At 35.3% G+C, this 22,815-nt stretch overlaps 1 protein-coding gene across 1 annotated transcript; it reads left to right on the forward strand.

Annotated features, from left to right (window-relative positions):
- The first annotated feature begins 1,607 nt into the window (after nucleotides 1–1,607).
- Nucleotides 1,608–21,620, forward strand: LOC18448886 (subtilase family protein). The gene is made up of 10 exons (XM_020676392.2): nucleotides 1,608–1,928; nucleotides 2,359–2,453; nucleotides 2,570–2,667; nucleotides 2,936–3,100; nucleotides 3,301–3,412; nucleotides 15,734–16,298; nucleotides 17,055–17,155; nucleotides 18,247–18,604; nucleotides 19,882–20,095; nucleotides 20,510–21,620. Exons 1-10 carry the CDS (start codon nucleotides 1,842–1,844, stop codon nucleotides 21,043–21,045), a joined length of 2,331 nt encoding a protein of 776 aa, XP_020532051.2. The 5' UTR covers nucleotides 1,608–1,841; the 3' UTR covers nucleotides 21,046–21,620.
- The last annotated feature ends 1,195 nt before the right edge of the window (nucleotides 21,621–22,815 follow it).

Here is a 22,815-nt window from a genome sequence, read left to right on the forward strand (position 1 = left end):
TTGGACCCGGTCTTGGAACATTAAGGTGGCTTTTGATAACTGCGTAAACAAGGAAAGTACTCAATAATTTTTCCGATTTAAAAAAAATAAAAATCGAAAAAGTTGAAACTCAACTCCCCCACCCCCTTAAGGAAAACCGCAGCACACACGGGAAACAATAACATCCTCTCTCTTTTTCATGATTAAAAAGAATAAAAAAACAACAACGCATACAACCCATGTTAACTTATTGATATGTTAGCTTACTTCTTCTTTTTTTTTATTTTTTTATTTTTATTTTTTAAATTTGGGGAAAATTTGGAGATAAGATGTAAAGTAAACCCTTTGAAAATACCGTGTGAGAGCTAATTAGCCGCTTTATTATTTCCTATATCCGATAATTAGTTGGTTTGTTATTTTCAAACTGTAATAACTCAAAAGACCTCGAAGATTCCACCATCGAAAAAATTTTAAACACTCCACATCACACTTGGTTTCTTCCTCCTACAAAATAAGACCCAAATTACCCGCAAATTATGCATAGTTGAATATTGCTTTCCTTTTTCATAGTTTCAAATCGCTCTCTATGTTTATTTTAGCAATTCGCATGGTATCATCATCATCAAACGATTCAAGTCTTGGATAAGAATCTATAACACACTAAAATGCAATTGTTGATGATCCTTTACTTTTTTTCGAACATTGTGATCTCTCACACCGGGTAAATCCTTGACCCTTCTTTTCTGTGTGAATTATGGATATATAAGGAGTAATTTCAAAAGCGGAGTTTGGTTTTTCGTGTTAAACTAAAAATCACTAAACAAGCACAATAATTGAATGTTAAAATATAATTGCAAAACAACGTTACTTTTAATAGGGGCTGAGAATATGGTACATCAGTAGGACACCCAACAATCCCTTACCTTATTGGACAGTTTGGGGAGCCTATCCTGATTAAGACAGACCTCATTATGGTTCATCTCTACTGTCCATTTTAGAAAATGTTCGGTGGATGTCATTGTGATGCACCATAATCGATACACTATTGATGTCTAGTATTTTGGATTTTCTACAATATTCGTTTCTGGCGAAGGATTTTCTACAATATTCTTGAAAAGCCATGGTTTTAAAAAATAGCAGTTCTCGAACAGAACAGAACTGGCCCATTCAGATCAGGTCACAAAGAGGCTAGCCTGGTACTAACAAAATATCGGGAACCACCCAGTTCCCTCTAGGAACCAACCCCCCCTTTTATTTTTTAAATATTTCACTTTTTTGTACCTTAAATTTTTTATTGGCCGGTTCACTCGGCTAGATTGCCAATCCACCAAACCAAACCAGTTGTCCTGATGGGTGATTCAGATCACCGATCCGTTTTTTTAAGCCATATGAAAGTCTTAATAAATGCACAACATTCCTTGAAATTCAAGACTACAAATTTGACTTTTGGCCATAGAATATCTTGGTGATCCTTTGATGTATGATGGCAATGTGGTCATAACGAGGAAGTTAATATAACATAGAGGATATGTTCAATATTTAGCCTAAAGTCAATGGATTCACATGACCCAGAATCCCTAATATTAGAAGGTATCTAAATGCTTGGGTCTCTAGACTCTATACAAAGCACCACAAAGCCACTTCATGGAGCACAAATAGTAACTGTTTTTTTTACTCCCTAACTAAAACTATAAAAACCCAGTTATTAATAAATAGGAAATTTTGTGACCTAATATTTTTAGAAATTCCCAGTTACCAATGGAATCTTGCCACGTGGATATTGCTATGTGGAGCCATATATTTAAGTCCTTATAAATATACGCCTTCTCTTAGATTTGCTTGCATCCCTTCATTCCCTCGATATGGAAAACAGAGACCCGCTTTTTTGCCATTTTTTCTTTCTTTTCTATGTATTCTCTGCAGCTGCTGCTACCTCATTTAACCGCCAGGTTTAATAGATTAACTTTTCCTCTATTTATTATTCTATTTGCACTTTGAACTTTTTGTTTTTCCCTTTATTTTTATTTTATTAATACTTTTTCTACATCTAATACCGTAGAAACACTTTTGCTATCCATTATATCCATTCAAGACTCTTGTTTACTGGGTAACCAATAATGAAAATAGGGAAAACCAATTTCCTTGTTGAATTGTTTTTTTTTTTTTGGTCATATAGAAGATAGTAATGGCTGAAAATCTTTGGGTTTTATAATTTTTAATTCATATTAGCCAACAAAAATGGAAAAATCTTGGTTCTTCCTTTCCTTTCTACAGGAATTCTCCTTCTGTTTATTTCACCGCTTTTCTGAAGAATTAGAAGCGTTTATGGAATTTTCTTGGAATTCCATTAATTTTTCTTGCTTTAATTTTGAATAATAGGTATATATAGTATATTGTGGAGAACACAGTGGGTTAAAAACTGAGGAAGCGATAAGAGAAGATCACCATTCGCTTCTACTTTCGGTAAAAGATGGGTATGTGGATGTTTACTGCTTCTGTTAAACTTTTATTTTGATTCGTAAAAGTTTTTCCCTGGTTTATTTTCTATAATTTCTCTATATTAACATCACCTTTAAAAAATTTGATGTAGAGTTGAGGAAGCAAGGGACTCTATTCTGTATAGTTACAAGAACAGCATCAATGGCTTCGCGGCTTGGCTCACTCCTGTTGAAGCAGCAAGATTATCTGGTATATACCATGATAAATACTATGCTTTTATGCATATTCTTCAACAAAGAGAACAAAAATTATCAAATACTCCAATCTTTTAACTAAATCACCTAATGAGTTTCATGGATGGTTTGCATTCCAGCAGCCTAAATCCTTGAACTCTCACAACATTTGCTCTTGTTGCATTTGATTTTCTTGAAAAGGGATGGTGTACCATTGTTGTATATTTTCTTGTGTTCTCTCTGTTAATAATTTTCTTACTCTTTTTCTTTTCGTATGGAAATAGAGGTTGAAGAAGTGGTATCAGCATTTCCAAGCCAGGCAAGGACCATGCACACAACTAGGTCTTGGGACTTTTTGGGGATGGAGAATGAACTTTATGGGACCACAAAGGGCATATTGAACAAAGCAAAACAGGGAAAAAATGTAATTGTTGGGCTTCTAGACTCTGGTAAAGCATTTTTTCTTTTCTTTTGTTTATCCATTTTTCCGCACATCATTAGAATTTCACTTTTTTTTCAACATAAATAATAGAGTAGAATGACGAATCAAAAGTTCTTGTTACCGATCCTAATTAGTTGAAAAAAGAGTTTAGTTGATGATGAACTATAAAATAGTATTATTAGAATTGACATATTTTGTATGATTCAGGTATATGGCCAGAGTCAGAAAGCTTCAGCAACCAAGGAATGGGCCCCATTCCTAAGAGATGGAAAGGAATATGTCAAGAGGGCCAAGCTTTTAACTCTTCCCATTGCAATAAGTGAGTTCTTTTCTTATTTGATTTGAAAATATTTAAGCCTTGTTTTACCATTCATCCAGGTCTTATCTAACTAAGAAAACATAAGCCACTAGTCTTACTAAGAAATAACAAATGTTTCAAGATTTGATGAAAGATGGGAACAAGTGGTAATAATTTATCGAAATAATTAAAGTATACTTTGTGGTTTATATGATTGTAGTCAAATGCCAAAACTTAGAAATGAACCTTGTAGTAGATTCTAAGCAAGATACCATAAAATGCCAAGGATAAAAAAGACAAAGATAACCTTTAATTTCACAAAAGCATCAGACATAAGCAACTCCCAACTACTAAAACCCCAAATATGAAAAGACAAACTTACCTCATAGGCCTAGATGGATGCAAAATTTTGTTTCTTAAACCAAATGACCCTTTATAAGTTGAGACATGAGATTGGGCACTATATCTTTTTTTTTTCTTGGAAAAAAATGAACCAAGTTCGTGGAATTAAGTTTAAAGAACAAAAGGGATATTTATTAAAATCCACATAGATGAACTCTTTAATGTTTTATTCATTTATTTTGATTTAAATGCAAAATGATATCAAAATAAAATAATTTATTTATTTATTTTGATTTAATATCTTGAGTTGGAATAGTTGAAAAAAACATAAAATACTAAACAATTGATGGACTGGGTGTATGTTGTTAGATTTCTTAAAGAAATAATCACACCATTTATCTCAAAAGAAAGTATCACAAGCACACCGGTGGTCCCCTATGAGAGGTGGTTATTAACATAGGCTATTATGATTTCAAAGAATACAAAGAGACTATTTCCTTTTAGTACAAGGAGGTACAATTTTTTTTGTTTTTGTCGGATTTCAAATTGGGTGGGTTTTGAGTGTGTTGTTGATTAGGCTCAAAGATCCATTTTTTTTTTTTTTTTTTCAAATTTCGTGAAGCACCCTAAACGGTCCAATTTGATATTTCATGGCTAAGAGTAACTATGACATCCATGTGATAAAGATAAATAGTCTCAAAGTACACAATCCTTTGACAATTAGCACCACCAAGTATTTTTTTGGCTAGTTATTAGCAACACCAAGTAATGTTTGAAAAACTTTGGGGGTAAAACCGTCAGAACCAAAAGATACGAGCATTGTCGTCCTCCCCAATAAATTTTTTTTCATGACCAGAAAGAAGCCAAGTTACCCCGTGAATGTCAGGACTCAGAAGTGTACTTCCCTACCCACCCAACAAAAACAAAAAAGAAAAAAACATAATCAGGAAGTAGTTTAAAAATAATGAAAATATAAAAATCGTGTAAAGCCGAAAGCTGCTGTGCACCGGCTGGAGCATATGGGACATTCAAGCACATTATAATACACACTATATACGTGCCTGGAAAAACAAAACCTAATATTGAATGAAAATTGTGTAATTTTTTTACTCTCATATTTAGGCACTCATAATCCAAATTAGTATTTTTTGAGACACATACCTAGTAATCCAAAAATAGATAAAAAAATTTCCAACTAAAAAATTTATCGTAAGTATGCCTTTACTCGAGGGAGTGGGTGTACAACGTGCTCCCATGCTATACATGCCCTAGATTCTATTTTTCCCAATCCCATTGCACAGCTTTTTTTAAAGCAAAACAATAAATACAAAAAGTATATTTTTTTAGACCAAAATACCGTCTTTCTAAATTGTGTTCTCCACTCTCTTTGTAAACCAGGCTTGCACATTCTTTGTGCCCTGGTCAAGTTGTGCCTATATTCAAGTTGTACCACATTGACTCATGTTGGGCTTCATCATTTTGGAATCATGGGTTATAATGGGGGTATTATTGTTTGAAAAGAATTTACTTGGCAGGGTGGTTGTAAAGAAAAAAATAGTGTCGTAGTATTAAAGGTGTTATTATTTTTATATTTTTATTTTTTTTTTGGAAGAAGATGCCTAGAAAGTACAAATTGAAGAGATATTTTATTATTTTTCCTAAAATATTTCCATTGATAAAGTTGGCAAATTCCCACTTTTTGGATAAATAGAAAATGTCCACTCTCTTCTTCGGCAATTTCAAGATTAGGTTTGATTTATTTTCAATTTCTTATGTTGTTTTTTAGGCATGATTGAACTCATTAAGTTTTTTAATCTGCTTCTGTTCTCGTCAACAAGAGTCACGTTCATGTTTTCACTCAATTTCAAGTTTCTTTGCGAATTTCCACAAAATATTTTGTCGAATTCACTTGTGAATCCAGCACCACCATCCAAATGGTTTGACCCTTTCCAAGAAAACGATAAACATATGACTTTATTGTATGACAACGACTCAATTATGTCTTTCTCTATATTTTCCATTCTGTATATATATTTTTTATTTCCAGCCTTTGCTTTTAAATTTTCGGTTTTCAGTTTTCAGTTTTTGTTAAAGGAAATGGTTTATATAAGATTGCAATTTTATGCTATTGAAGTAAGCTGCACCTCAAAAATCATATAGAAGAGTGTTTTAGCATTGGAGAACCCTCCAATTGATCATCTCGATGCTGAAATAAATGAATATGAAGAAAAAAAAAGTGTAAGTCCAAAAACTAGTGCATCTTGTAAGAAGTTATCTGGACCATCTATTTTAAAGGTTTTCAAGTATTTATTGATTTGTTCAATTTGGACCATTTCTGAAACTTTAAATTTTATAACTAAGGATGAAAATAAATTTTCAATCCATCATAAAGTTTTCGACACAGAAAAATACCTCTAAGCAAATTTTAGATATGCGTATTACTTTTACAGTATAAGGAGACAACCTTGTACAAACCTCACATTTTTTTTAAAAAAAATATGTTTTTTTATGGAAAAATTAAAGAAAAGTTTATATAAGGTTTAAAATATAGACTTAAAGTGCGCATAAAAAATCCATTAAAAAAGGTTGTTTCGATGTTGATGGCTCAATTAGTTGAAACGAATTGATTTGATAGGGTAAAGCTGGTTAAACATAAATTTTAAACAGTTTTTAATGAAATTCAAATTTTGTTTCGAACTAGACCTTTCAAGGCAGAGATTAGCAATCTAGATGGTTAGATTGACCAGTCTGGTCTGGATAACATTGGATGGTGGATTTTCCTTTTTACTAGTGTTGGAAAAACCTGGATTGGTTAGAGAATCAGGTCTCTAAAAAATATGGTCTAGGTCGTCGAATTTGATTGATTCTCAAGTGTGAGAATTAGTTCATAAAAAAAAAATAATAAAAAAATAAAAAAATACAATGTGTAGACTTGATGATCCGATTGGTATGGGTCATCTGGTTCCTAAATAGACCCGCTCAGTTCCCTTGACAAATTGGGCGAATCCATAAAATCCAGGCCGATTCTTAGTTTTCACATATTCTTACTTTTGACAACCTGGTCGGTCCGAACCAACTCCCAGTTTTGAAAGGTGGCTATTCTAGATCCCGACTATCGGGTTTTAAAACACGTCTTTGTGTTATTCAAAGACTACGTGAGCTTGATCTCTAGATACTGGAGGTTGGAGAATACATTTAAGGTGCGATTAAATAATACCCCTTAAAGACAGGACCTTAAAATTAATCAAAAAAACAAAAATGGTAGGGTCTTAAAAAGATAAAACAATTTTAAAAAATAGCAATGTAATGATTCCTACAAGTAATAACTTTTTACCGATTAAAGGAGAATGCACTTTTCAGATACGGATAAACTATTCCACGTAGTGGAACAGAATCCACGATTCACCTTTTCCAAAAGGCAAAAACCACATACATAGAGATAAAATAAAAAGCTTCTTTTTTAATTTCTCAAGTATATCCTACCAAAATATGTTGGCTAGATAAACATGACAAATGATGAAATAAATGGCCATGCAATTATTGTTTTGGTAAGTAAAAGGTAAGTAAGTGGGGATCTGGCCCCTATGTTTTTGGTGTGAATGGAGTTCGAGATTTAGTACTACCGGAAATGTCCCCATCCATTCTTGAATACTTGAAAAGTCAACCATCCTATATTGGTCATTTGTGAAAAATCTGCTACATGTTTATAAAATATTAGACTGATCCTAGGCCCTATTAGAAAGAAATGTGGGGAATTTCCATTTGTAAGCTGGTGTTTAGGGAGAAATGTGATATACCTTTTGGTATCCAAGTAAATGGATGCTATCCATCTAGTCTCTCGGGTAAAATCTAATTTTAGAGTAATTTTAGGATACCAAATTTTGGGGATGTAAAATTGTTAACCTTTAGAGTAACATAAAAAAGGAAAATTCCAAATTGCATCGAGATTGTCCAATTTTTTGAGGGTGAGATCTGAGTGTTAGAAAACTTAAATTCAAAATTTCTCTTTTTGAAAATAATCATGTATTGATTTTAGGTAGTTTGCAAAATTTTAGATTTAAAAAAAAAAAGGCTCCCAAATAGGTTTTCTTCTGATGGAGTATATGGATAGTATTGCTCCCATAAGAGCATAGTACATACACTCTTAATAAAAAAAGGTTTAAGATAGGATTTGAGATTGTGTAGGTAAGGTTTAAAAATGGCAACACGGAACATTAAGTCTAAGTTATTACTCAAAAATATGTAAATGAAAGGTCTGATTACCCAAGTATATAGGCAGGGTAATCTTTGAAATGCATCACATTGTTCCCTTTGCTAAATGTGTCCGTATACTGAACTGGGTACTACTATTGGGTGCCATGCTCTATATCCACCAACCATACTTGTCTTTAACTATAATATTGGGCTTGAGAATCCAATACCTAGATGGGAAAGGCTTCTATATTTCACCTGCTATAGAGCCGTCCAATTTATATCAAATAAGCTATGGACCATTTGATCTAGATTCGACGTCTCAGAGTATTCTATCTTTATTATTTAATTTACAAATTATATGAATATAAATATTGGTACATGCCATCATCTCAATGGGAGTGCAACTAAAACAAATATATAAAAAATATTTTCAACAAGATAAAATAACTAAAATACCCCTAAAATTTTCAAGATTATTTAGGTAGTTTTATTTTATCAAGAATATTGGTTTTATATTTTTGTGGCTGTGAGTTTAAGAAAGGAGCGGATGCCCAAAATTTGGTGTCAAAATGTTTTGTAATTTTTTTAAATGACATAGTATAGGGGCGTGACATTGTAAGCTTATTCACATCTGACGACTAGATAAAGGGAAAATTTTATTTAAATGAAATAGTATAGAGGCGTGACATTGTAATTGGATCCATCTCAGTCGCTCATTCACATCTGACGGCTAGATAAGGCGAAAATTTTATTTAAATGAAATAGTATAGGGGTGTGACATTGTAATTGGATCCATCTTAATCACTCATTCACATCTGACGGCTAGATAAGGGGAAGTATATAAGTATTATATATTAGGGACAGTATAGAAAGCTTTTTTTTTGGGTAATTCAGTGGGGACGACAAGCCCCTACCCGTTTTTTAAATTGTTAGTGGTTTTTTGAAGGCGTTAGGTGAGAATGAAAGCCTAGACCTTAGTTGGGGCACATGTGGTACTGCCACCATGAGCCCAACCCCATTCTCAAAGTATAGAAAGCTTGCCCTACCTATATTACCTATCATCAACACAAAGTTTAGTGGCCAGTACGTGTTGGAAGTAGGGGTGGCAACGGGTCAAATCGGGTCAGTCAAAATGATTTTGATCGGGACCCGACCCAGACCCGGTCATTTAGACCTCAACCCGACCAATATGTGGGTTTAAAAATTAATTAATTTTTATATATTATATGTTCATATAATTTATGCCAGGTTGGGCCTGACCTGACCAGGGGTCGAACCCCACCAGGGTCGGGTCCAAGTCTTCTTGAGTTCGGCCCCTATGTACAAAACATGAACCTGAACCCAGACCAGGTTTGGATCGACTCACCAACCAATTTCTACCCTAGGTAGAAGTGCTTAGTACTTCGATTAAAAACCAATCAATACGACAAGAAACATCTATACAATTTATATTGGGTGAGGTTCGTATAAGGTACCCACCTTATATAATGCAAGAGAGATGCACCTCTAAATTTTGCTGGTAGATGTAGTTTTGGGTTCAAAAACTTATACAGCCATGCCCCTTCGTAATTGGGCCAAAGAAGGGTTGCAGAACCCAAGAGGGAAAGAAAGGGCAATGACGTAATAAGGGAAAATTATTAGAGTTATTTATTAGGATTATCTTTTTGTTTAGGGAGTGCACAAGGATAATTAGCAGGGCAAGACTTTAGACTTTATATTGTGTTTATCTTGTATCCATTGGGTTAGTTTGAGGGATATAATTAGGATAAGGGTAAATTTAGAAGAGAGTTTATCTTTATCAACAATAACCAACTTGGGAGGTTTTTTTTAGGTAAAACATGAGAGGAAAAATACGGCTATCTATAAGCCAAAAATAGAGATAGGTGTAGCGAGAAGTTTTTTTATTAGTTATCTTATTTTAGTCTATTTAAAAAGACATCGCCTTTCATTGTAAATCAGTCTATGAATTGAATAAAAATTGGTCTCTTGAAAGAAATTATTTTGGGGGTGGATTCCCTTGCAGACTTTTGAGATAGGGTATTTTTCTCTCAACCTTCATTTTTTTTACTGTCAATTTTCTTGTTTTATTCTCTCCCTACATTAATTGGTATTAGAGTGGGTTTCGATGGCTTCACAAGAGACACCCCTCGATGGATTAAAGATATTGATTGGATTAGTTCAAGCCCTAGCAGAGAGAGTAGACCAATTCGTGCCTGTAACTGTGAAAGTTAATGAGCTTGCATAAAGGTTCGCTTAGCTTCCGGATGGAAGGAATCTGGAGACCGGCGTTGGAACTCAAGGCAACATAGATGAAAGAGGTTTGCATCTTATTCTTAACCAACCTTGGGTGGCCCCTGCTAATAATGAATTCAATGAATGAATTCTTCGATGGTTGAAAAGAGAAAGAGAACCTGGAATAAAAATTGATATTTGAGAGTTCCATGGTTGATTGCATGCAGATGATTTTCTTGATTGGCTAAGTAAAGTAGAGAAAGTGTTTGAGTTCAAAGATATTGTAAATCACAAAAAAGTAAAATTAGTAGCCACCAAATTTTTTGGCCATGCATTGGTTTGGTGGGATCATTTGCAACAGAATCGTCTTCGACAAGGCAAGGAAAGGTTGATTCGTGGGAAAAGATGAAGATGAAGATGAAGATGCGCTGAAAATTTTTACCAATAAATTATGCCCGAACTTTGTACCAAAGGTGTCAAAACCTCAAGCAAGGTGAAAAGTCGGTAAGTGACTATATTGAAGGGTTCTATATTTTGACATCTACGGCAAATTTACAAGAGTATGGAGATAAAAAAATAAGTCGTTACTTGAATGGCCTAAATCAAGGCATTCATAATGAAATGGCCTTCAAAGATGTCTATAAGATGTCTGATGCCTATACTTTGGCCCTCAAAGCAGAGGAAATAGTCAATCTAGGCCTTGGGAGAAATAACTTAATGACTAGAGGTTTTACTTCAATACAGGGGCAGTAAGCTTTAACCTTTAGAAGACCACCTATAGGGCATGGAAACCAAACCTCTCAAAATTTCCCAATTAGGCCACACCCTAATATGGGGAGATGTGGTGTTGGGGGAGGGTTGGGAGCACCTAAAACACTTCATGATAATACATAAATAGTGTTTCAAGTGCCAACAGCTTGGACATATGAGCCCCTCACGTCAACCCCTTGTCAAAGTTAGATTGGCTGAAGAAAATTATGAAGAAGAAGTTGATGAATGATACACTTATGAAGGTCAAGGTGATATTGGGATGAGCCAGTCTCATGAAGGGATTGAGCCTTTCAAAGATGAAGTTGATGATTTGTATGGAGATGAAGAGGGTGAAGTCTTAGTTGTCCAGCGAATTATGTTATCAACCCTAATACTTAACGAGGATGAGAAGTGGCTGCGACATAATATTTTTCGAACAATTTGCACATCAAGAGGCAAGTTATGCATATTACTAATTGATGGTAGGAGCAATGAAAATATTGTGTCTAAAGAGATGGTGGCTAAACTTCAATTAAAAGAACAAGCACCCACGTCCATATCACATCCAATGGTTCAAGAAAGGAGGTGAGGTACCAGTTCTTACTCGTTATTTAATATCTTTTTCCATTGGTGCTAATTATAAAGATAAAGTGTGGTGTGATGTAGCACCTATGGATGTATGGCACATATTACTTGGTAGACCATGGCTTTATAATCATGATATGTTGTATAAAACTAGGCCAAACACTTATTGTTTTGTTAAGGATGATATTAATATAATACTCCACCCTATGAAGCAACTTCCTACACCCAAATCCACTAAAGAGGAGGGTTCAAAGTTGCTTAATGCTAAAAAATTAAAAGGGGACAGGAAGGATATGGATGTGATTTATGAATTGGTTGTAAAAGAAAATTCTGCACCGATTACAATTCTTAGGTCTCTTGAACCTCTACTTGATATGTACAAAGATTTGATGCTTGAAGAATTACCTGATGGTCTTCCTCCAATGAGAAATATTCAGCATCACATTGACTTGGTGCCCAAATCTAGCCTACCAAATTTGGCTCATTATCGAATGAGCCCCATGGAACATGAGGAGTTGCACAGACAAGCTGTGGGTTTGCTTAAGAAGGGGTTGCTTCGAGAAAGCATGTCACCATGTGCGGTCCCTGCATTACTGACTCCAAAAAAAGATGGGTCATGGAGGATGTGCTTGGACAGTCGGGTAATCAACAAAATCACAATCAAGTACCGATTTCTCATACCTAGGCTCGATGATATGTTAGATATGCTTAATGGATTCAAGGTTTTCTCAAATATTGATTTAAGGAGTGGGTACTATCAAATTCAGATTCGTCCTGGAGATGAATGGAAAACTGCATTCAAAACTCGAGATGGACTGGCTTGTGATGTCATTTGGCCTTTCTAATGCACCAATCATATTCATGAGCCTAATGATTGAGGTACTTCGTTCTTTTATTGGCAAATATGTTGTGGTTTATTTTGATGATATCTTGGTTTTTAACGCTAACCCACATGATCATCTTAACCACTTGGAACAAGTTTTTGATGTGCTAAGGAAGGAATCACTTATTGTGAATTTGAAAAAATGCTCATTTATGACAAACAATGTCGTCTTTCTGGGGTATATTGTTTCATCTGAGGGAATTAAGGTGGATCCAGAAAAAGTGAAAGCCATAGCTAAGTGGCTGGTGCTAAAGTCACTCATTGAGGTGTGTTCTTTTCATGGCCTAACGACCTTTTATCATCGATTTATCAGAAATTTCAGCACTCTTATAGCATTAGTGACTGATTGTATGAGGGCTAGAAAGTTTTCATGGAGTCCCGCTGCTGAAAAGAGCTTCACTCTAATTAAACAAAAGATGATGCAAGCATCAGTACTTGCCTTACCAGATTTTTCTAAGGTGTTTGAGGTTGAAACTGATGCATCAAATGTTGGCATAGGGGCAGTTCTAAGTCAAGAGGGACGACCATTGGCCTTCTTTAGTGAGAAATTGAATGATGCATGTAATAAGTATTCGATTTATTACCTCGAGTTTTATGCAGTGGTGCAAGCCTTACACTACTGGAGGCACTACCTGATTCATATGCAGTGGTGCAAGCCTAATACTTAAATCATGAAGCACTCAGGTGTTTGAGTTCCCAAAAAAAGTTGAATGCGCGACATGCTAAGTGGATGACCTTCCTTCAAGAATACACCTTCCTATTAAAGCACAAGGCTGGAACAAAAAATAAGACAGCTGATGCTTTAAGTAGAAGGGTAGGGTTGCTTAGAACTTTGTCTATGGAAGTGTTGGGGTTTGAAGTGATAAAAGATCAATATAAAGTTGATCCAATTTTTAGCAAAGTCCTTGAAAGGTGTGTTGATGGGCGAGACTCTATGGGTAAGTATCTCATGCATGACGATTGTTTATTTAAAGGTGTGTGGGTATGTATACATGATTGTTCCTTAACGGAGAAGATAATCATGAAGCTTCATGGTGGGGGCTTGGGTGAACACTTTGGGAAGGACAAAACTATGACTATGGTTGGAGAAAAATATTTTTGGCCACGTATGTGACGAGATGTTGATCAATTTGTGACCCGATGTCGACCTTACCAAGTATCTAAAGGTCACACACAAAATACATGTCTTTATACTCCTCTTCTTGTTCTAGATGCCCCATGGGTTGATATTTCTATGGACTTTGTACTTGGACTTCCACGTGCCACACGAGGTATAGACTCTATTTTTGTTGTTGTTGATCGATTTTTCAAACATTTTATTCCTTGTAGAAGAACTATGGATGCTACACATATCGTGAATCTCTTTTTCAAAGATATTGTAAGGCTACATGGTGTTCCTAAGTCTATTACATCTGATCGGGATATAAAATTTTTAAGTCATTTTTGGCTCACTTTATGGAAGCACATGGGAACCAAACTTCAATTTTCTAGTGCCTATCATCATCAAACAAATGGGCAGGCCGAAGTAGTGAATAAGAGTCTTGCTAACCTCTTGAGGAGTATTGTTGGTGATAACATATCTCAGTGGGACCTCGCTTTGCCTCAGGTTGAGTTTGCTTACAATAATTTAATAAATCGGTCTACAGGAAAATCACCATTGAGATTGTTAATGGGCGGACGCTTAATCATGTGCTGGACCTAGTGCCATTGCTCATGTCAGGAAAGATAAGTGATGATACCAATGCTTTTGCTGAGCATATTCGAGATTTGCAAGCCCAAATCAAGAAGAAAATTGAGGAGGGCATTGCAAAGTATCAAAAAGCCTCAAATGAGCATAAAAGAGAGGAGATTTTCAAGACAGGTGACTTAGTAATGATGTATTTGTGAAAGGAAAAGTTTCCATTGGGAACCTGTAATAAACTCAAGTCCAAAAAAGTGGGTTCTTGCCGCATCTTGAAGCGGGGACAATGCATATAAAGATAAAATTACCAAAGGCATTGGATATCTCCCTGATATTTAATATTGCTGTCTTATTTGAATTTCATGGAGACCATCTAGAAGTCGTAGAAGATGTAGTTGATATGATGAAGAAATTACCAAGGAAGAAAGAGGAGGAAATTGAGCATGTTTTGAAGACTGAAAGCTTTCACACTTGAAAGGGTTCCTATCGCCAATTTTTAGCCCAATGGAAGGACATGCAATACTCTGATAGCACATGGATTTCTGAGCCAGAGTTTAAAAGAGTGGATCCAAACTTATATCACATATATACTGAAGTCAACTTGTTGGAGTCGAGTTCCTTTCAACTGGGGGAAATGATGCAGCCATGCCCCTTTGTAACTGGGCCAAAGAAGGGTCGCAGAACCCAAGAAGGAAAGAAATGACAATGGCGTAATAAGGAGAAATTATTAGGGTTATTTATTAAGATTATTATAATTATCCTTTCGTTTAGGGCGTGCGCATGGATAAATAACAGGGCATGACTTTAGAGTTTATATTATGTTTATCTTGTATAAATTAGGTTAGTTTGAGAGATATAATTAGGATAAGGGTAAATTTAGAAGAGAGTTTATCTTTATCAATAATAACCAACTTGAGAGTTTTTGTTTTTGGGTAAAACATGAGAGGGAAAAGGTGGCTATCTAAAAACCCAATTTTGACACATGAATATGAGAGAGAGAAAATACGGATAGGTATAGGGAGAAGTTTTTTTTATTAGTTATCTTAATTTAGTCTATTTAAAGGGACATCTTCTTTCATTGTAAATCAGTCTATGAATTGAATAAAAATTAGTCTCTTGAAAGAGATTGTTTTGGGGGTGGATTCCCTTGCAGACATTTGAGGGACAGGATTTTTCTCTCAACCTTCCTTCTTTTTATTGTCAATTTTCTGATTTTCTCTCCCTACATAAAAAACTTACAAGACTTGAAAATCTGTGTTCAACACTACTTATGAAATTTAAATTTAGAAAATAGTGCAGATTATGCAGATCTATAAATACTTGAAAATCATGAAAAAAAATGGTCTAGAGACTTGTTACATGATACACTATTTTTAAGATTTGAAAATTCATTTTTTCTTTATATTCAGACATCTGGAGGTTGAGATGAACAATTGGAAGGTTTTCAACTTCAAAACATTGTTTTCTATTGGATTTTTAGGTACACCTTATTTTTATAGTATAAAATTACAACCTTGTATTAAAAATTTCTATTAATGTTTCATCATATGGTAACATGTTTAATATAATAAATAATTCGTATTTATTACTTTTAAATGCAGTTGTTCACCAAGTAATAGTGTTGGTGGTCTCAAGAGGATCTCAATCACTAACTTCACATTTTACTGCATTACAGGAAGCTAATAGGGGCTAGATACTACTTAAAGGCCTATGAGGCCCAATATGGCCGCCTCAACACGACCGCCGAGTTCCGATCCCCTCGTGATCATGACGGTCATGGTACACACACCTCCTCCACCGCAGTCGGCCAATCTGTGCACGGTGTCTCTGCTCTGGGTGGCTTTGCATTTGGGACTGCTAGTGGAGGTGCCCCTCGTGCTAGAGTTGCAATGTACAAAGTTTGTTGGCCTCTACCAGGTGGTGATCCTGCGCTCGAGAACACATGCTTTGAGGCAGATATGCTTGCTGCAATTGACGATGCTTTGGCGGATGGGGTCGACATACTGAGCATTTCAATTGGGACCACAGGGAAGCAACCTACGTACTCAAATGATGGAATTGCCCTCGGAGCTCTGCATGCGATGAAGAAGAATGTGTTAGTCGCTTGCAGTGCCGGGAACTCGGGACCGACCCCAGCCACCGCATCAAACCTTGCACCTTGGATCTTGACTGTAGCAGCAAGTAGTATCGATCGATTGTTCCCATCTCCCGTGGTTCTTGGCAATGGTGTCGTCGTCAAGGTACGCATTTTTGAAAAGCCTGGTGCATGTAGCATGCTATTGTGCTGCTAAATGTATTCATCAAGCATCAGTTAGACATACCGGTGGGTGATGGTATCCAGCACACCATAAGAATGTATTTCTACACTAGTGCTGTATGGTATATTGTACATATGGCATAAAGTACACCATAATGGCACCCAACGTATATTCTCAAAGATACATGGCTGAGATTAAGAAGAGCTTTTGATGGAACTATTTCCAATGGTGCTGTTGATCTCTACCGTTCATCAATGAGAATAAATGGTAGATGCCCTGTGGAATACATACACACAAGTTGTATACTTTCCCCATAAGTTAAATGGGGTCTTTTTAGTTTTTGGAGGCATTAAGTTGGGATTGGAAATTGGGATTGTATATTACGAGGGCATTTATTTTTGGTACAAAGATGTCATAATCATTTTTAGCCATTAAATGTGAAATCAAATAAATAGAAGTGTGTCAACAAAACTTAAAAGAATTTATTTTGAATTATTCTTAAATAATAACTCACCTTCAACCACTTGAAGGTCAATTCATTTATCAAATATTGAACAAAGACTTGGGCAAAGACAAAAATGAAACCTAATATATATAAATGTTATGTTGTTGACTTTAAAGTTTCTCTTAACCCGTCTCATACTTGGGTAAAAATGTTAGATGATGTTAGGTAGACAACCAATATAAAACTTTATCAAAACTACTTATTATTATGTTGTTGACGTTATTTGATTTCAGGGCCAAACCATAACTCCATTCAAGTTGAAAAAAAGGTTCTACCCCATTGTCTTTGCAGCTAATGCTGTTGTTCCGGGCACCCCAAAGAACATCTCTGCTGGGTAATGCTTCCCACATGTTCTCATTGATTCTCTTTTCTATTTTTTCTTCTTCATTATCTTTTTTAGTATCGTTTTGTTATTTTTTCTTCTTCATTATCGCTTTTAGTATCGTTTTGTTTGGTCCCTTTTGGATGCTAGGGAGTCAAAACTATGAATTCTTTTGCCATAATTCAGTTTATTTTGTGTGCTCCATGGGGAAATGTGGTCATGGTAAGGCCGACCACCTTCTGATGAGTAGAAAATTAGCCGATTTTTTTGGTGGTGAAATTTCACATAAGAAACATTTTCATTCAATTTTTATTTACAGGAAAATGTTTTTATAGGGCTGCAGCCCTACCAAAAAAAACTACTATGGTTGTATGGAAAGTTAGGATTTTAAACCTTAAAACTAGTTTATATTGTAACACATTATCTACACTGTTTATTTCACCTTAAAAATAAGTGTTTACATATCTGTACTATTTTTTGCGCTTCAAATTTGATAGTCAAGTGTAAGAAATTGATTTTAGAGCCATCATAGAGCTTTTCGTTACCCAAAATGCTTCACTATGATATGAGGTGAGGTTTTATTTTATTTTCATAAAAGCTTAGGCTTTACATAAACTATATCCTTGCTTAAAAGGTAAAAGATGTCCAAAACCTTGATCTTAAAACTAGAAAATATATTTATGAAAATTTTCAAAATACCCCCATTGATTTCGAGTGTATAATATGGACCAGTCATCCGGGCCCTAAAAAATTATGGCCGAGCCACAATGTGTGGGCCGAAGACCAGGTCTAGGCCGGGCTTCCCTAGTCCGGGCCTTTTTACCTATTGTGTTTTCTATTTTTAAAAATTTCTTCTAGGCTACTAGGTCTAAGCCCAAGCCTCTTCAGCCCTATCCCATCCAATGCCGGGCCTCTAGGGACCCAAGTTTGGCTCCTTGTCTGCCCTTACGATACCTTGCTTTCTTCCCTATTAAACAATCAATAAGTTAAAAAAATATTCGAAAATCACTACCATGATTTTGTTTTTTTGAACATTAACATCAAAATCATTACCATGATTTGAAATTTGAAGGACTTTTGGTTAACCCCCTTTGATTTTATAGGCAATGCCTTCCAAACTCTCTCGACCCCAAAAAGGTAGAGGGCAAAATAGTCTTTTGCTTGAGGGGTAACGGCGCTAGGGTGGGCAAGGGCTTCGAAGTGAAAAGAGCCGGTGGCGCTGCCCTTATTCTAGGAAACCTCCCTACAAATGGCGCCGAAATTTCGGTCGATGCCCATGTTTTACCCGGAACGGCACTTATTTCAACTGATGCAACCTCCATCCTCCATTATTTGAATTCTTCCAAGAATCCGACGGCTAAAATTATTCCTGCTACGACGGTGAATGGTTACAAGCCGGCTCCCGTTATGGCAGCGTTCTCATCTACCGGACCTAACGTTCTCGACCCCAACATTCTCAAGGTAATAACAGCTAACCTCTTTTGAGAAGAAATATTAAAAGCATACCCTCCCTTTTTTTTTTTTTTTTTTTTGTGCATGTAAAGGTATTGTTTAGAAAGGGACTATTTATCTTTTGTACATAGATGCCACAATAAACTTGTCCTTTAATTTTTATAAAAGATGATTGTAAAAATGTCATTGAATAGACACAAAGTTATTTATAAAAAAAGTTTTCGGACTTTGTGCTTCACTTCAAGCCACATCCAATTTGACAAAATATGGGTGGGAATGATTGTGACCCCATATACAAAAAATAAATAGTCTCTTTGTAGATAGCCATTTATTAGTGGCAAATAGCCAACTCTTTAGATCTTTACCTCCTAAAATAATTAGGAAGACCTCATTATAAAATATTGAATTTGAATGAATGAAAAGAAAAAAAAGAAGAAAAACTTTTGTCCTAGGCTTTTAAATCCTTGACTTTTTGTAAACTCTGTATCTTAAATTTTGCTAATAAACTAGAGATGCAGTTTCTGTAAGGCCTAGGCTTTGTAGAGAAAAAGTAAAGCCTCGCCTCGAAATCTTTTAGAGAAAAAACACGTCAAGCATGAGAAATACCTAAGATGGTTCTAAAATATATTTCCACCGCATATTGTTAAATTTGTAGTTTTAAAAATTGTATAAATCTCATGAATTTGTGAACAATTGAAAATAGATGATTTAGATAATGTGTTACAACATACATTATATTTAGTGTTTAAAATCTTATTTTTGTTTTACAACCCTAATGTATAATTTTGGATGACTTTTGAAGCGAGGTTTATTTTTTTTCGAAAAGCCTTTACCTGATTTTCATCTTTTCCATAAAAACTTAACATTGGAACGTAGATTTATGGTTACATATTATGGACGCTTCTGCATCCTTATATGTTTCTTTCTCCCATGTCTATTGCGAGGCTAGTGATGTTAGCCAATGACGGTGTTTCTCTTGCTTTCTTTTCTATTTCTGATGATGTAATTTCTTTCTAGTCTTTCAATTAAACGTTTGAACTTTGTTAAAAATAAAAAATAAAAAAAAATAAAAAATAAAAATAAAAGAAGAAGAAGAAGAAGAAAGTAGATTCATAATTTATCACAAACATTATCATAAAGTAGTCAACAACCAGAGAATCAAGTTTGTCAGATTTCAACAACAAGAGAATCAAGTTTGTCAGATTTCAAAACACTAAAGTAGGAGTATTATGATTTTATTTTATTTATTTATTTTTTCCTAAAATGCAAGTCCGTCACTTTTACAGCCGGACATAACAGCACCTGGTCTAAATATTTTGGCTGCATGGAGCAAGGCATCATCACCCACAAAATTAGCGGCTGACAAGAGGCGAGTGAAGTACAATGTGTTATCTGGGACGTCCATGTCCTGCCCTCACGTTGCCGGAGTTGCGGCCCTCCTCAAAGCCATTCACCCTAGGTGGTCTGCATCCGTAATTAAGTCGGCCCTAATGACCACAGGTATCAAAAAAAAAAAAAAAAAAAAAAAAAAAAAGAAAATGTTTATATAACATTGACACAATAAAGGTGCACTCAATAATCAATTGGAAAAGGCTATTTTGATGTTGCAAATCATCTCATCAATCATCTCGACATCGAGATGTACTTATATGGAAAAAAAACCATTTTAAAATTTAAAATTTTATAATTAAAGTTGAAAATAGATTTTTGGGCCAATCCTAAAAATTTCACTCCTTTGATTATTTAAGATTGCAACCCTATAGGGACCTTACCCATAAAGAAAATATGCATGCCTATGTGTGTGCGTGTGCACAGATGCATGTGCGGAATATGCCTGCGACTAAAGTTCTTGCTTGCCTCCAGGCATTTCCATGATTAGATGTCTCTCTAACCTCAAGCCACACTCTCTTGCAGCAAGCTTGACAAACAACATGGGCAAACCGTTAGAAGATGCATCCGGATCACCAGCTGGTCCCTTCAACTATGGGTCTGGCCACCTTAATCCGGCCATGGCAGCAGACCCGGGCCTTGTCTACGACGCTTCTTACACCGACTATCTTGTCTTCCTTTGCAAAAGTGGAATCAAAATCGACCGATCTTACACTTGTCCTAAGTCTCCACCAAACCCAAGTGACCTCAACCTTGCTTCAGTCACAATCTCTAAGCTTAAGGGCACAAAGACAGTTACAAGGACAGTTACGAATGTTGGTGCAAAGAAAGCATTATACAGTCTTAGCCTTGCATCACCAAATGGAGTTTTGGTTGATATTGAGCCCAAGGAGTTATATTTTAGAAGGGATGGAGAGAAGAAGAGCTTTTCACTGACTTTTAAGGTTGGGCCAAGGGTTCCAAGAAGCATGAAAAATGGGAGTTATTCTTTTGGGTGGTATATGTGGAGTGATGGGATGCATAAAGTGAGGAGCCCAATTGTCGTTTCTCTAGCAAATTGAAGGAAAAATACGATTAAAAAGGAGGAAAAATAGAATAGAAGGGAAGAAATTAATAGAGAAGGCTAAGAAAAAAGAAAAAAAGAAAAAAAGAAAAAAAGAAAAAAAGAAAAAAAGAAAAAAAGAAAAAGAGAAAAAAAGAAAAAAAGAAAAAAAGAAAAAAAGAAAAAAAGAAAAAAAAGAGATGAGAAATAATTCTCAAAGCTGGGTGGGCATTTCCCTCTTTGCCATTTTCTTTTTAGAGGGAGCATGTTCGGCTAAGTTCCTTGGGTTAATTAACCACAGATTGAAGAAGCATTTGCTTCTTCTTGTCTTCCATTGTAAGTTGAATAGGAGTAGATATTTGACGGACATAATAAATTGGTGGATGGAATTAAGCATCAACAAAATGGATGCTTATGATGGTGAGGATTGTATTCATTGCTAAATGTGAATTATGTCAAGCTCTCTCCCCAATGGTGAGAGGGTCGGTTGTGGTTTATAAGAGTATTGGAAGGGTTACATATGGCAAAATCAAGGGTTCTTTCATGCTTGGGAACCCTTGATTTTTAGAATAAATATCATTTTGGGCTTCTATACATTCCTCGATTCTTTTCCTGCTTTACTTTTATTTTCTCTTTGATTTCCCTTTTAATTTTCTTTCGTTCCCTTCTTATTTCTAATCAATTTTTTTTTCTGTAATTTTTATCATTATTTATTTTTTTCTAAACAAAGACGTAACCCTCTTTCACATGATTCCTGCAATGTCGGTGCGGCACCTAGCCCCTAGCCCTTAACGTAAGGAATATGTTCTCATGTCCCCCTTAAGAGGCCAAAACTATTGTTTTTGAGTCTTAAATCTCTAGTACAAATTTTGTAAAAAATTCCCTTCGCTCAATTTTTTAATATTCCTAAAGGGAATTGTCCACAAGGAGACCATTTATCTTTTGTTTTAATTAACTATATATTTGCCAAAAAATTTAATATTTTCCTTTTTATTTTCATAAATGGCCACAAAGATATTTTAATACAAGCAAGCAAATAGGACTCCAATCGGTGACTTTGAATCGATATTGGGATTAGGGAGAAAATAAGCCATGGACAATTTAGGTTGATTGAGCGCCATGGGGTGCGGATAGTTAAATACTCGGGTTCATAGGGCTGAAGAACTGGCCTCTCTTGGGTTGTATTTTAGGCAGTTTGCATCCCTTATGTCATGGAGGGAGGTCTTTTTTGCTGCTTTACCATGGCCCTAAGAAGGGTTCGTGTTACATGAATCTTAACGGAAGTGTTTAAATTAAAATATGTATATAATAAAGCCATTTACTTTTGGTATGAGGAAACAAACATTCTAGTTTATTGGATGTGAAATCTAGCAATTTGTAGTGTACCATTGAATGGGTTCGATTGTTTGAAGTCTCAAAGAAATATTTCAAACTCTATATGGCATTCCAAGCAGTTGTTAGGTAATTATGGCATTTTTTTACAAAGAAAAGGTATACAAAGTGACTGTTTATTTTTGGTACAAGGAAGTCCTAATCACTCCTATCTATCCGACTTCAAAGTGACTGTTTACTTTTGGTACAAAGAGGTCCTAATTACTCCTATCTATCCGATTTGAAATCGGATGGTTGTGAGTGTATCATTGACTAGACTCAAAGTTAAAAAAAAAAAGCCCAAACTTTGTGTCACTCCAAGCCACCATCTTGACATCTGATGGCTAGGGGTAATTAAGACTTTGTAATAATTGTAAATGGTCTCATAGTATACATTCCCCTGTACGAAAGGCATATC

Source organism: Amborella trichopoda, chromosome 1, assembly GCF_054954075.1.
Source record: "Amborella trichopoda isolate Santa Cruz 75 chromosome 1, AtrichopodaSantaCruz75HAP2 v2.0, whole genome shotgun sequence".
Lineage (NCBI taxonomy): Eukaryota > Viridiplantae > Streptophyta > Magnoliopsida > Amborellales > Amborellaceae > Amborella > Amborella trichopoda.